Raw genomic sequence first — 13,860 nt, 5'->3', positions numbered from 1 at the left:
ATCCAGCCTGCCACAGTAGGCGACTACAGACTCCTCACAAAAACCATGGATGAGGTAGATATTAAATATCATGCTTACTCACTGAAGTCGGATAAAAACCTAAAAGTTGTACTCAGGAGTAACAGAAAACATCTGCACAGATAAACTAACTGAAGACCTCTGCCTCCACGATCTCCCACCTGTCATAGTCAGCAGAATGCTACGGGCCGACAAGAGTCCAATGCCCCTAGTACTCGTAGAGATACTCAACACACACAAGAACATATACAACATAACAACAATCTGTGGTCTGAAAATCACAACTGAGCCATTAAGGAAAAGAGCCTCGTCGGGCCAATGCCACAGATGTCAGAAGTACGGACACGCACAGAAACTCTGCAGAGCAGACTACAAATGCCTCAAATGTGGGCAAAACCACTCCACAGCAACCTGCTCAAAACCCAGGACCTCACCAGCCAAATGCACGAACTGCAGGGGGCCCCACCCTGAAAACTACAGAGGCTGCAGTCACTACCCTAAGAATAAAACAGACAACAAAAGGAAACAGATCTCTCAACCCTGCCCACAGGCACCAGAGTCCACGGCTCCCCAGTTGCCTGACACCCAACAAAAGACAACAAAATACCAGCTCTCACAAATGGAAAATACCAACAGTTTGGAAAGCCGCCGTCGAAGCAGGACATACGCCGAAGTAGCCAGCTCATCCAAAGATATCCAGCAGGACCAAATTCTTCCAAACATGACAACAGTCATCACAGCCTCATTGGAAAACATGCTTCAAGACTTCAGTAAGTCAAACCCTTCACCAAACTCCACAAAAAGATTTCTAAAAGAAACTCAAACCATCTTATCAATGCTTGTTAATGAATAAAACTAGATTACTCCCAGACTCACTACAGATCGCCGCTTGGAACACCAATGGCCTAAAAAAAAAAGACACTGGAGCTTCAACCCTGACATCATGCTAATTTATGAAACTCATCTAAGACCTGCAGACAATCCAAAACTGAGAGGCTACACACTATATAGAAATGACTGACTGGACTACAGAGGCGGTGGTACAGCCATATTTATCAGGAATTGCATCAGGCACAATGGAATACTCACCTCCCCAACCTCCAACCTAGAACTCACCAGTATCGAAGTCCACACAAACTCAACTGGAAGATTTAAAATCTACGCCGCCTACAACTCCCCCGCTAAGACCCTGCTATTTTCTGACTTGGATGCCGTACTGAGCATAAATGAATCCATCATCGTCGATGGGGACTTAAACTCCAAACATCCCTCCTGGAACAGCAGAACCACAAATAAAATGGCCGTATCCTCTTCAGCTACACAGGATTAAACAACGCTGTCGTAACAGGACCCATGGAACCAACCCACCACAGCCCAACTGGCACAGCCGACATCCTAGACATCGCCATCCTACACAATATCAAATACCAGCACAGCATTCAAGCACTGAACGAATTATCATCAGACCACAACCCAATCCTACTTCACTTAGGAAACAAAGACCAGTAACCCCCCCCCACACACACACACACACCTCCATTGTCTGGGAGAAACGTAGGAAAATGCTACCAGAACACATTGGTCCGGTTCCCTCATATAAAAGCCAAGGAAGAAATAGACACGGCAATAAAGAACCTCACCAATCAAATCAATAAAGTCATAACCGCATCCACAGTATCCACGATTACCCACAAACAAAACCGTCTCCCAGAAGAAATCATGGACTTAATAAGGAAAAAAAAAAACAGACAAAGAAAAAGATGTCACAAAACTCGTGCTCCCCAGGACAAAACAGCCCTCAACAGATTAAACATATCTGTCCGAGAAACTCTCCAGAACCACAGGAATCAACAATGGGACAACAAACTCACCTCCATCTCCACAGCAGATCATTCCATATGGAAATTTCTAAACAGCCTCAGGAACAAGCGCAAATCCCTCCCCCTCTGCAAGCAGAACAGCACCTTGCATACACAGATGCTGACAAAGCCGAAGCCATAGCAAGAAACCTAGAGAAACAATACAGTCCGGCATATGAGAACCTAAACATCAGTCATGTATACAAGATCCATCGTAAAGTCAGGTTCACAGTAAATCGTCCCGATGTATCCAAGCCTTACAATGCCTACCTCACCTACCGAAATAATCGGCATCATCAGCCATCTCAAGATCAAAAAATTCCCAGGTCCTGAGGGCATCACTAACAAAGTCATCAAGGCACTACCGCGCAAAGCCATAGCACATCTGGTAAACATCATAAACGCCATCCTCAAATGGCAGCACTTCCCCCAGTCATGGAAAATAGCTGACATCATCCCAATTCACAAACCAGGCAAAGACCCACACCTACCTGAAAATTGCCGTCCCATCAGCCTGCTATCCAACTTAGGGAAAATAGCTGAGAAAATCATCCTCATCAGACTCCAAAATCATGTCAACCAACTAAATATCATTCCATAAGAACAATTTGGCTTCCGTCAAAATCACAGCACCATCCAACAGATCCATAGACTGGTAGAATACATCACCACAGGATTTAATTGGAATCAACACACTGGAGCCGTCTTCCTAGACATCTCAAAGGCCTTCGATAAGATCTGGCACCAAGGCCTCCTCTACAAACATCATCGCTAACCTTCCACTAAACATGATACACCTGATCAAATCATACCTCTCCAACAGGAGGATGCAATCCAAAATCAATGAAACAGTCTCAACCCAACGGAAAATCCTCGCTGGAGTTCCTCAAGGATCACTGCTAGCCCCGATCCTGTTCAACATCTATATGGCAGACATCCCTCAAAATCCTCTCAGATCCACCATCGCCCTTTATGCAGATGACACGGCTATACTAGCCAGATCCCGCCAACCACATCTCGTTACCAAAATACTACAAGACACCATCCTGAATCTAGAAAAATGGTTTCAAAGACTGGCGACTACAATTAAACCCCCAGAAAAGCAAAACGATACTCTTCACAAGAAGACGAGCATCCCTCAAAGGAGACATCACCCTGTTCAACTCTAAAATTCCCTGGAAAACTGAAGCCAAATACCTCGGAATACTTCTCGATAAGCGATTATGCTTCAACAGCCACATCAAGAGCACATGCACCAAAGCTTCAAAAGTTATCGCCCAGCTATATCTCTTGATCAACAAACACAGCAAACTAAACTCAAGAAACAAAATTCTACTGTACAAGACAGTGATCCGTCCCACAGTTATATACGCCTCCCCAGCCTGGAGCCATACCTCCAAGACAAACATGCTCAAGCTACAAAGACTTCAGAACAAGTGCCTGCGAATGATACTGGACGCCCCGTGGTTCATCAGGAACGCCCAGATCCATCGGGACATAAATATTCTGCCCACTCAGGGCGAGCTAAAATAGCTCACAAACCCCCATCACTGCTCCCGAAACAGACAACAGGGAATATGAAAAGCGTCAAGCTTCACCCTCTGCGCCATATATGTCCTGCGTCCTACATAATAATAGAAATCAGTGACTTTTTGTTCTCCAAAGGAAGCAGGCTTTTAGCCCTAAGCAACTTTTGAAATTAATTTTGGATATTATCATATGACACTTCCAGATATCTGTGATTCTAATATGTAATTAAACTATAAAGAATTTTTATTTTCTTTTAATTGCAGTGCTCTATGTCGTTTTTTATTTTTTCATCGAAAGCTAACAACATGCAAGATAAATTATGCATAGAAATATATCCCCCCCCCCCATCACTCCAACATATCAACTAAGACGCGAGCTTTGAATGACGCAACCGGAACAGTTCATTTTGCAAAAGTGGCGGTGTTTACAAAATAAAAAAAAAAAAAAAAACTAACAGTTCGATAGAAATCAAAACCCAAATTAGCTGAAGTAAATAAAGTAAATTTCGCTAAGTTAACATGGCATTAAAATAAAATAAATATTTGCATTACGTTAAAATGCTTATTTGTTCAATTGGTTACAAAGTTAATGCCTTCACTAACTAAAGATTTTTTTTTTTTGCAATTATTATTAGGCAACTGCATCTTGTTGCCACACAGGTTTCCTGCTTTTGCTATCACTATGTTTATGTCATTTCCGGTTCCAGTTACTGTACTTTCCTTCCACTCTAGTTCATAGATATTTCCTAATAAAAAAAAAAAATTAAATAAATAATCATTTCCAAATCAGTAGCGAACAATTACGCGGGATATCTTACTATCGATCGTTGTCATAACAACGTCTCTATCTGAACTTTTCAAACTGCGAATCGGGGTCAAGGGTTAGACCCACGTGTCTGTGACAAATAGTACCGTCATTTTCTTGCCGAGAAATAAATAGGCCCAAGAAAGAAGAAGAAGTTGTCAGTAGAGAAAGTACTGTTCGTAATGATGAAGGCAATTCAGGCGAGTGTGTGCGTTCTTTTATTCGCTCTCTGTTCGGCTGATTTATCAGCGTTCCTACAGATTCCTAAGCATGACGGGGTTCATAGGATACGTCGTTTAACTGCAGAAAATTACACTACTTTCGTAACGACATCGGAAATAGCTGTAGTGTTTTTCGTTAGTGGATCAGCAGCGCAGTCCCAGTCATGCCCTTCTTCATCTGATCTTCTTCCAGAGGTAAGAATAAATGTCTTAATTCTATTTAATGCTATTGCTGTTCAAACAACTAAACTTAGTATCTTCTTGACCTCCACTCTCAAGTGCCGCGTGAGGCATTAATGTAAAACTTTGTAATCCTTCCAGATGGACAATTTCACTCAATCTTCGTGGCTCTTTCCGAACAGCAAACTTGGTTTGTTTCAGTTTGATTGCAGCAAAACAATTTCTCCTAATTGCAAGTTTTAAAACCAATTTTTTATTGCTATTTCGTGATGGTCTCAATTTTTTTTCGTTTAGTTTCAAATCACTTGAATATAAAGGAATAAGCTTCATTTTAAAAGTACCTAACGCATGTTAAATCACACTTGAGACGAAACGTAAATCTAAAACAGTTGCAATTGGCTTCAACAAACTTGACAATTTTATTCTCATTATATCTAAATGTTTTTCTTTTTTTTTTAAGATGTAAACAGAAGCGGATTTGTGACACTTCACACCTCGCAAATTTTATTTAAGTTAAGCTAATTGCTACAATTGGCATAACAGAAGATATCAAACTATAGAAAGTGGAAAAACTACGTAGAAAGAGTGAATGAGGACAGACGGTCCAAATATTATTGCCTAGAAATATAAACCAAAGGGACCCCGATCATGAGATGGCAGAAGACTTTAAATCCCTTGAAGACGTTACAGGCGAACAATTGCCTAATACTCGAAGTCAAGTAATTTCTACGATATACAGCAGCTATCGTTTTTTCTTTCCCAATCCCATCGCGGTGGGCGTGCTTAATAATTACTGCATGCGTCTTCACCTTTCTAGGCGCTCATAGCTTATTAGTTACCTGTGGCATTCGTGTGTCACAAGATACACTTCTTCCCTTCTCCCCCCCCCCCGAAAAATTTATCAGTTCTGAATGTTGGTATTGACTGAATACTTATATAGAAATCATATTTTAAAATTCATCATGCATTTTCGATACTCCACGAAAAGATCCTATCAAGTGCGTTAAATTTACTGCTAAGCATTAATAAACTAAATCCTAAATGAAGCGTGAAAGTAATGCGTCACTTGATTTAAATTGGAAATGCAGCATACTAAGCTCCCTTCGTCGCTATTTTACATGTAGCATGCAGAGCACTTTTCCCGGTGCAACTTCCGGATTCCTTGGAATGACGTAATATCTGCAGGGCTGATTACCGCGTGCTCTTGTTTCTCATCAAGTAAATTTGAAATTGCTATGAGTTTAACATACTGTTTTTTCTTTCCCAGGTTACGGCTCAAATACTCCGTAAGAAAAACATTGCCGTATGTGAAGCCCTTCCTGAAGATTATCCCATTGCACAAGGTTCGACAGGTGAGAATTTTCTTCTACAAATGCTATAGAACTTCGGCGAGCATAATAAAGTTAAATCTCTCAATTTTGAGACTACAGAAATGACTCGATTTGGTTTTTCATCGCATTGGCACTAAAATAGCCACTCATCATAAAACTCATGATCCTTATCGTAAATATGACCCTGAATTAGTCTATGAATAAGTTAAATGTGCTAGTTAGCCTGACCAACGAGTTCCAGTGCCATTACTTAATACCATCTCGCTCATACCGATTCCTGTAGCAAATCGATCGTTTGAGAAATAATGACCTGCTACGGAGTACATCCCGTAGCATTTTCTTCAATGAAAACCTTGTTCCCCAAAGTTAGTTACTATACTGCGCCCAGCTCTTTAAATAGATCAGTGTCAAGGTCTAGGACGAAAGTGCAGTCTTAAACTGACAGCAAGTTTAGGAAACTTCACTTACAAACTACAACTGTTTTAATTTGATAATTAAAAGTGAAATTTCCTCAACTTGCTGTCAGTTTAAGACTGCACTTTCGTCTTAGACCTTGGTTTCTAACTTTACGAAAAATTTCGTGAACTAGCTCCAAAAGAGTTTTTAGCTAAAAACCTGAGCTACCAACGCAATTTCACTCGTAGATTTAATTGGGATTAATTTCTAAAATGCCGACTTATGAATTTGGCTTTTGCTCGTTCAATAGTAAAAGTAATCTTAAATATAGAACAGACTCACTACAATAGATCAGTTGCCAATATGTGGCAGCTTTGCCAAGTCTGATTTTTAAATGGAAGACAACTCGTATTCCTTCTCGAAACTTAATGTAAGTCAACTGGTGTCAGTTATTCATTTAATAAACTCCTTTCACTCAGCTAAAGCTTGGGCCAATCTTGTGTAGAAGGAAACTAATCCGCCCACTTTTTTTAGTTCCGATTAGCGCTAACGGACTGTTTTTTGCTAAAGTTCAAAGCATGCAGATGATTAGGCTTTAAAAATTCTAAAGCCTGCCTGAATCAGGGAAATGTTTCGGCCATCTGCAATATGGAGATGTACTAGCTAGTGAATTTTCACTCGTCATAGGAAGTTTAGCGTCCATTAAAGTTAAACCTATGGGAGCTCTGAATTTCTTAATTCATGCTTTACTTCTCAAGCTTCCGACTTCTCCCACCGGGAAAAAGATTCAAGAGCGGATACCTTGCCTGTTTGGCCAACATAAATATTCCTGTTTATTAATTCTGTTTTAGAATTAATAATACAAAAAAAATTTCAAATATTTTGAGCACTTGTTAATCTCTGCCCAGTTCCTTTTCGGTGTAAGGAAGTGCATAATTTCCCTGTCAAATATACTCGAACGAATTTTTTATGAATAGGAAATAAAAAATACGAATAAAAAATTCCTATTTTTTATAAATAGGAATTTTATAAATAGCAATGCATAAAAATACTCTTAAAACAGCTGAATAATTCAGCTGAGTAACATTGGTACATGAAGACAAATTTAAGGAACTTCGTTGCTCTTCACAACGATGTTTCGTGCACTTTATATCCTAGGAGATAAAGTGGTGATGAACCTTCCTATCAAGTTCCTTCGATTCGGAGAAGGATTCAACAGCAATACATCGACCTGGAGCATCAGATATCATTGAGGATTAAGGTCTGGCCAGTCGATACATACCATTCTCTTAAAGGTAACGGTCCAAGAGCTTATCTTTTAGGATAAATTTTTTCCTATCGCACTCAAGGATTCAGAACAAGATCTAGTCTGGGAAAGCTGTAACATTTATGCTTTCACTAGTAAGGTGAATGCAGCCACCCAGTGAAATGTCTCAAACTATCACCCATAGTTGTCCCTTCCACAAAAGGATAACTTTCCTCCATGCTCTATCAGAGCATATCTTGTTTGTGGAGAACAAGGAATACTAATGGCGGAGGTAGTGTAGTCGGATCTATGCGTCAACCTAACGAGATAACTATCCTATCTGCTTCCTACCGGAACGATTATTACTGCATACTTAGATGACGTCTTGAACCCCCTGTATGTGGGTACGATAAGGAAACCTCTGTCCTGCATGATACTGAAGTTCGTAGACCAATTTCATGCGTATGAAATGGCTGGGTAGGTCTCACCTGAATCCTGTAGAGAATGGTCTAGGTAGAGTAGTTGCTGCTTAAACTCCTAAAAAAAATCTTCTAGACGTAGCAATTAAATTTGCTAACTGAGCTCGACACTGATAAATAGCAACGGAACATTGTAAGGGGAACCATATTTCGACAGTCATTTGTTATTGAATTGAACTAATTTGTTTTCATCTTGTATTATACACTTTTACCAAATCAATTAGTGAAGTATAAACTTTCTGCACGTTAATTTATTGAAACAGTATACTCTGCTCCTAAGCAGCGTTACAGAACTTAACTAAACTTTTTGTAGTTAAAACTTAAAATAAGAATGCAAAACTCTAGCTTCCGTAGACCTATCTAGTTATGAATTTCAAACGTGGACTCTTACCGAATCCAAAAACTTTTTCAGAAACCTCTCCTAAAGCTGGAGATATCTTCGTGTACAGAAGCGGCAAAAAGTTTACCTACTATGGCAAGAGGGCAGCACCGGCACTACTAAGCTTTCTGCTTAAGGTAAGTAAATGAACAGTTCACTCCATCAAAATAACTACGTATAAAAAAATTCGTCATACACTGAATACTAGTTATTGTAATATTAGCTCCTGACTTGAATAAGTACTAAAAGCTAAATTGCTTGTTTCTTTATTTCTGCCTATGTAAACAAATCGGCAGTGGAAATAGTCTTAGCCGTCAGATTGAATTATGTAGGGCTTTCTCGTAAATTCTAGAATCATATGTTGCGTAGTGACTTCCAAGTTTGAACAAAAATTAATTTAATTGTAGCTTTTTGAAACTAATTAGTTTCAAGACTTCTGAAGTACCTAATCGCGATCATAGCAAATCCTAAATTCTCAACTAGAGCGAAATACTAGTTTCGTCCACTGACGGGTGTAACATCTCCCAACTTTCTAGCTTAAATTTTTATAGAACGGTTATCTGCTATTTTATAATGTAAATAGTTTATGTATTTAAAAAGTTTTTCAATCCGAAGTTCAGTGCTTCGGATTGAAAAAAAAATTTTTAATTATCTTCTGAATTTTCAATCTAGGTATAAGCGACCTTTCAAATAGCTTAAGCTAGATTATTACATCTTGCAACTTATTTTGCAGTTCTGGTAGAGAATTTAACATTATTCTAAAATGTAGCTAAACCTATACAACTTGTTCTTGCTAGGTGAACAGCACTCAAGTGACAGTAATCACTGGAAAGATAGATAAAATAGCTTTCGATGCAGTCGCACAGCCTAAAGTTGTTGGATTCTTCATGCAAGGAACTCCAGGTAAGCAACGTCAACTATTTCTCGGATCTGAACTAATATTCCAGCAGTAACGCCTAAATTGGTCAATTCTCACTACTTGCAGAAACATTAAGTTTTATAACCGGAAATTAAGATCATTTTAACTCCGTTTAGAATTTCTTGCTTTCGATATCCAAACCTAGACTTCAGTTTAATAAACTGAAAAGCGCAAAATGTCTTAAAATTCGAATTAATAACCGGAAGTCGATGCTCTGCAATCAGTTGTGATAACTCCTTGTCATATGAGGCGTACTTAAGTCCAGACTGATACTAATTAACGTTATCTCTCAGCAATTATCTTGATGGTTCGAAGGCTTAAATCTAGAAAAATCAACCTTGCCTACTTCGGGCTTAATTTCAACTTGACCTAACGCAAAGCCGTGGCATTTAACAAAACGCCAAGCTTCCACGTAATGTGGATTGTTTAAAATCTTAAACATCTATGAAACTGCAACGAAGCCGAATCTTGACGCTTAGTATCATGAGCCAAGGGCCTCGTTTAGTTTATTGAACCTAAAGCAAAGAATGTGCTCAGCTCGGCTGAGGTTTCCTAATCAATTCAGCGCGAAAATGCAGTGGCCAACTCCACTCTGCCCAAGTTAAATCGATGACTATTATAGAAGGCTGTTACGTGTACTTCAGGATATGTTCCACTCTCCCACTAGTGCGTGAACGGAAATTCTAACATTCATTGCTAATGAATTTTGTCTATCACCTTAATCCTCCATTAAACTAAACATTCCACTTGTGTGGAAACCACATTGATCATATCGACTTTTTTTTTTTTCAGATCATCTGGCCTTCGAAGAAGCTGCCGCCGCCTTGAGTCCTTCCGTACCTTTCTACGTAGTCTATGATCGAACAGTAAGTATTAATGAGTAATTACCAGTTTTTTATTATCAGATCTGGCAAAACGTATACTCATTTAACTCTACTTCCTATATTTCAGGTTGCCAAACACCTGAAACTGACCACCGTGGGCCAAATTTTCCAAGTCAGGCCGCACGAGAAACTCCCTATACCTTGTCCAGTAAACGTAAGTATGAAACTTTCACGAGATCTATCCTAAAACTAATGAAATACATACTTCGTTCCTTTTTTTTGTCTTGCTCAACAGCAGGGTTGACTAGTAGCCTAATGACAATTCAAATTTTAATGCAAATACTTGAATTTGATTCGGTGCCCAGATTCACCTTTGCTCAGCAAATAATGCCCTGGCCGACGATTCTTGTCAATATTTGACTTAAATTTAACTCTAATACTATATTAGCCAATAAACTTAGACCTAATGAATTTGAAACACATTACTGCGCCAATGCTGCCATGTGATCCTATATATCATTCAATATAGGATAGCAAAAAAGAAATCGGGCTGGCTTGCTAAGCCAGAAAATTTCATTGTATACTGTCAATATAAATTCCTTTCCTGGTAGATTCGTCAAAGGATCTGTACTTAACATCCCTGGCTTGGGCATTTCACGTGGAGATATTAAATGCTTTATTCGACTGCAGTCCAATATTTTTCCATCGTACTTTGTTTGAAACAATTTACTCAACTTCTAAGGTGTTAAGTTATCCATCTTAAGGACGTATTTAGTGTGAAAGCCAATATTTTGGCTTCAGTAAAACCGTTTGACAAATTAAGTAGCACCTTGGAGAAAACAATTTCCAGCAAGATCAGTAATCAATTAAACTATCTAAAACGCAATGAGGCTACTTCCTTCATTGAACTAACCATCAGTTTCTACTAAAATCAAAATTACTTTCTACCTGCTTAAAAACTAGCTTTAGATCCGGGTTCTCATTAAAAAGTTCCATATTTAGAACTCGGTAGTGCTTACAATGCCGCTATATACCCTTAGTTTTTCAACTTGGCGTACAATTTAGGTATAACAAACGAATAGCTCAAAACTGCTCATCTTGAATCAGCACAAATTTTAAAGCTGAAATCTTTCAGTATGCTAATCTTCAAATTCGAAGATGCGGTTCATGTCTAAATTGTAAAGGTCTTAATGAATATAAACTTGCCTTTCAGCCATGTCGGTTAAATTACCTATCCCAAATAGGTAGTATCTATCCTCCAAATTCCAACCGAACAAATCTTATTCGTGCGATAACTCTTTGTTTAAATACACTCCCTCGGCGATGACAAAGGAAAATGCCGATCCATACTATACCCTCCTGAAGTATAGGAATATAACTGGTAGCGTCCACTACCAAAAAAACATCTCTGCTCCATTGTGGTATCAATATCCGATTTTTTTACTTTATAGTTTAAAGTAAAACCTCCTGACTCTCAAATTATACATAGTTAGCACAGCATAATACGTACTGCAACCAGATCTCTTATTAAATCAGGTGGGCTCAATTAAACTTTCATTTTAACGTCAAACCGCATCCTGTCTAAGCTGTAATAGTTGCTTTGTCAACTAACGTATAATTTAGATATTTCAATATTTAATAGTATTACTGTTTTCAATCTTTGCCATTGAAATACTTGCAATATCAAGTGAAATCTTTACTTTTTTTACAGCCAGCTACTGCTGTCCAAATCCAGGCTTTTGTCGATACTAACAAAGGAGTCGTTCTTACAAAACTGACAGACCACAACATGCACGATCCACAGGTGAGAAATCTTCCAATACAACTTCAAATTTCTTAACTCGAATGATTCACTACTTAACTACTCATTTAATCTTTGCAGCTCCTAGATCCAAACCGGGTGACTCTTCTAGCAATTGGTGAACAGTCCTCATCTCTTGGTGGCTATTTCTTTCATCTCCTTACAAAACTGGTTCGAAATCAAACCAATAACACAGAATTCCAGAAACTGAACATTATCTGGATCGAACCGGAAATATTCCCAACAGTCCACATAGTAAGTATAAAGAAAGTACTTCGTCTAACATTGTTTATGAAATTTTGTTTCGACTGCTGTGTAACAAATATTTATTTTTTCAGATGATGGATGAGCTAGAAACAACCTTCGGAATCCCCCATAGGTTACCTGCATTTGGAATGGTCAATATCACTAACGTAAGTAATACTTAAACCTACTCTACCTATACCTGTTTCAACCGGTGTTCGGTTCTTCTAACAACGTTATTTCCAGTATGTGAATCTAATAGCGCACTTCATCCGACTAACATAGCAACGGAAGCTGCTACTGGTTGCTAAGCAACGCGCAGGTTATCTGACGTCAATAGTGACATTTGAGGACCCTATAGCTCAATGTCGTACTGCGGTGTTATGTTTAGATAACAGCGAATTTTACTTTTTTGCTAAAATCTAATTCTATCGTTACTTTAAATCAGATGGTTTAGTGGTTGTGACCTATCATAAACCAGATTTTTAGTTAAAATGCTTCATTTTTGTTTCCAGAAACAAAGTGCATGGTTCGATACAACCCTCTTAAATACAACAGCTGACAAACTAGCAGATGAAATGAACAGGCAGTTACTACTGAGCTGGATGACGTCCGTGCTGAATAGGAGCATTTTACCTGTAAAAATGGGTAAGTATGTGGCGCCATCTAATAGTTCAAATGAGACCTAGTACAGCATCTTAATCTCAAAAAATTGACCATCCACCTTCTGCATTTTAACCTACAAAGAAATTGTAGCATCTGAACACTCCAGGGTCCAAATAACGCTCCATTATTTTCAAATTTATACTTTTGTAGGCGTACAATCATTCGTCAGCTCACCAGTGTCTGTAATTGTAGCTGAAGGTGCAGATGTGACCTTGGAATGCGTAATAGAACATCCCGTGGGAGACTGCTTGTGGTTGAAGGATGGACGAAACATCGGATTTAACTTGGCTCGATACCCTCAGTACTCATGGCGAGGCGACACTCTTGCTGGAGACTGCAGTCTCAAAATGACCATGGTCCAGAAAGGTAGAGATGATGGACAGTGGGTATGCGAAATGACAGGCGACCAAGAAAATCCTACAATAACCTCCCTACCCGCCACCATTATGATCGGTAAGCTTCAGATTTTAATATAAATTTTACTCAACTTCCTCTAAAACTTGAATTGTTTGCTGAAACAAATTTTCTTCTCTTGCAGCAGTTCCTCCTACGACTACTCAAATTCCACCAGAGAAAGTTGAGCTGTGAGATTCTGTAAACATGACATCTGCCAGACTTAATTGTTTTTTAATTCTAGGACTAATATAACTTTTCATTGTTAAACCGTTTTGTAACATCGTTTTGTTTTATAAATAAACCGTTATTATATACTTCATGGTGTGTGTTGCTTCACTGAAACGAAAATGCTTGACTAAAAGAAAAGTAGTTTGGGTTTAGTTAAAAGATTTAGATAGCCAATGTAGCTTCTAGCGATACTTGAAGTACCCTCAAAGGATACTCTAAACCTTTCGAGTAGAAAATGACTAGTCAATATCCTCTAGATGTCTTTAGTATAATTCCTTGATTTCGTAATGCGTCAGTACAAAACTCTTTTTTTTTTTTTTGCTCTTGAGTTAGGGAGCAT

At 38.7% G+C, this 13,860-nt stretch overlaps 1 protein-coding gene across 1 annotated transcript; it reads left to right on the top strand.

Annotated features, from left to right (window-relative positions):
* Positions 1–4,285: 4,285 nt before the first annotated feature.
* LOC150094005 (calsequestrin-1-like) lies at positions 4,286–13,609 on the top strand. Its single transcript, XM_090412670.1, has 12 exons — positions 4,286–4,627; positions 5,880–5,964; positions 8,477–8,580; positions 9,241–9,346; positions 10,155–10,228; positions 10,314–10,400; positions 11,898–11,990; positions 12,069–12,242; positions 12,326–12,400; positions 12,746–12,878; positions 13,047–13,349; positions 13,435–13,609. Exons 1-12 carry the CDS (start codon positions 4,394–4,396, stop codon positions 13,482–13,484), a joined length of 1,518 nt encoding a protein of 505 aa, XP_090268796.1. The 5' UTR covers positions 4,286–4,393; the 3' UTR covers positions 13,485–13,609.
* The last annotated feature ends 251 nt before the right edge of the window (positions 13,610–13,860 follow it).

The sequence above is a fragment of the Typopeltis vanoorti genome, chromosome 23 (assembly GCF_054136105.1).
Source record: "Typopeltis vanoorti isolate ZY-2024b chromosome 23, IOZ_Tvanoo_1.0, whole genome shotgun sequence".
Lineage (NCBI taxonomy): Eukaryota > Metazoa > Arthropoda > Arachnida > Uropygi > Thelyphonidae > Typopeltis > Typopeltis vanoorti.
This window is presented reverse-complemented; position numbering and strand designations above follow the sequence as displayed.

Excerpts from the sequence above, each read along its gene's own strand:
- LOC150094005 (XM_090412670.1), top strand. The coding sequence starts at position 4,394 with ATGATGAAGGCAATTCAGGCGAGTGTGTGCGTTCTTTTATTCGCTCTC. Across the intron at positions 9,347-10,154 it reads CTTCATGCAAGGAACTCCAG|ATCATCTGGCCTTCGAAGAA; the intron begins GTAAGCAACGTC and ends TTTTTTTTTCAG. Across the intron at positions 10,229-10,313 it reads ACGTAGTCTATGATCGAACA|GTTGCCAAACACCTGAAACT; the intron begins GTAAGTATTAAT and ends CCTATATTTCAG.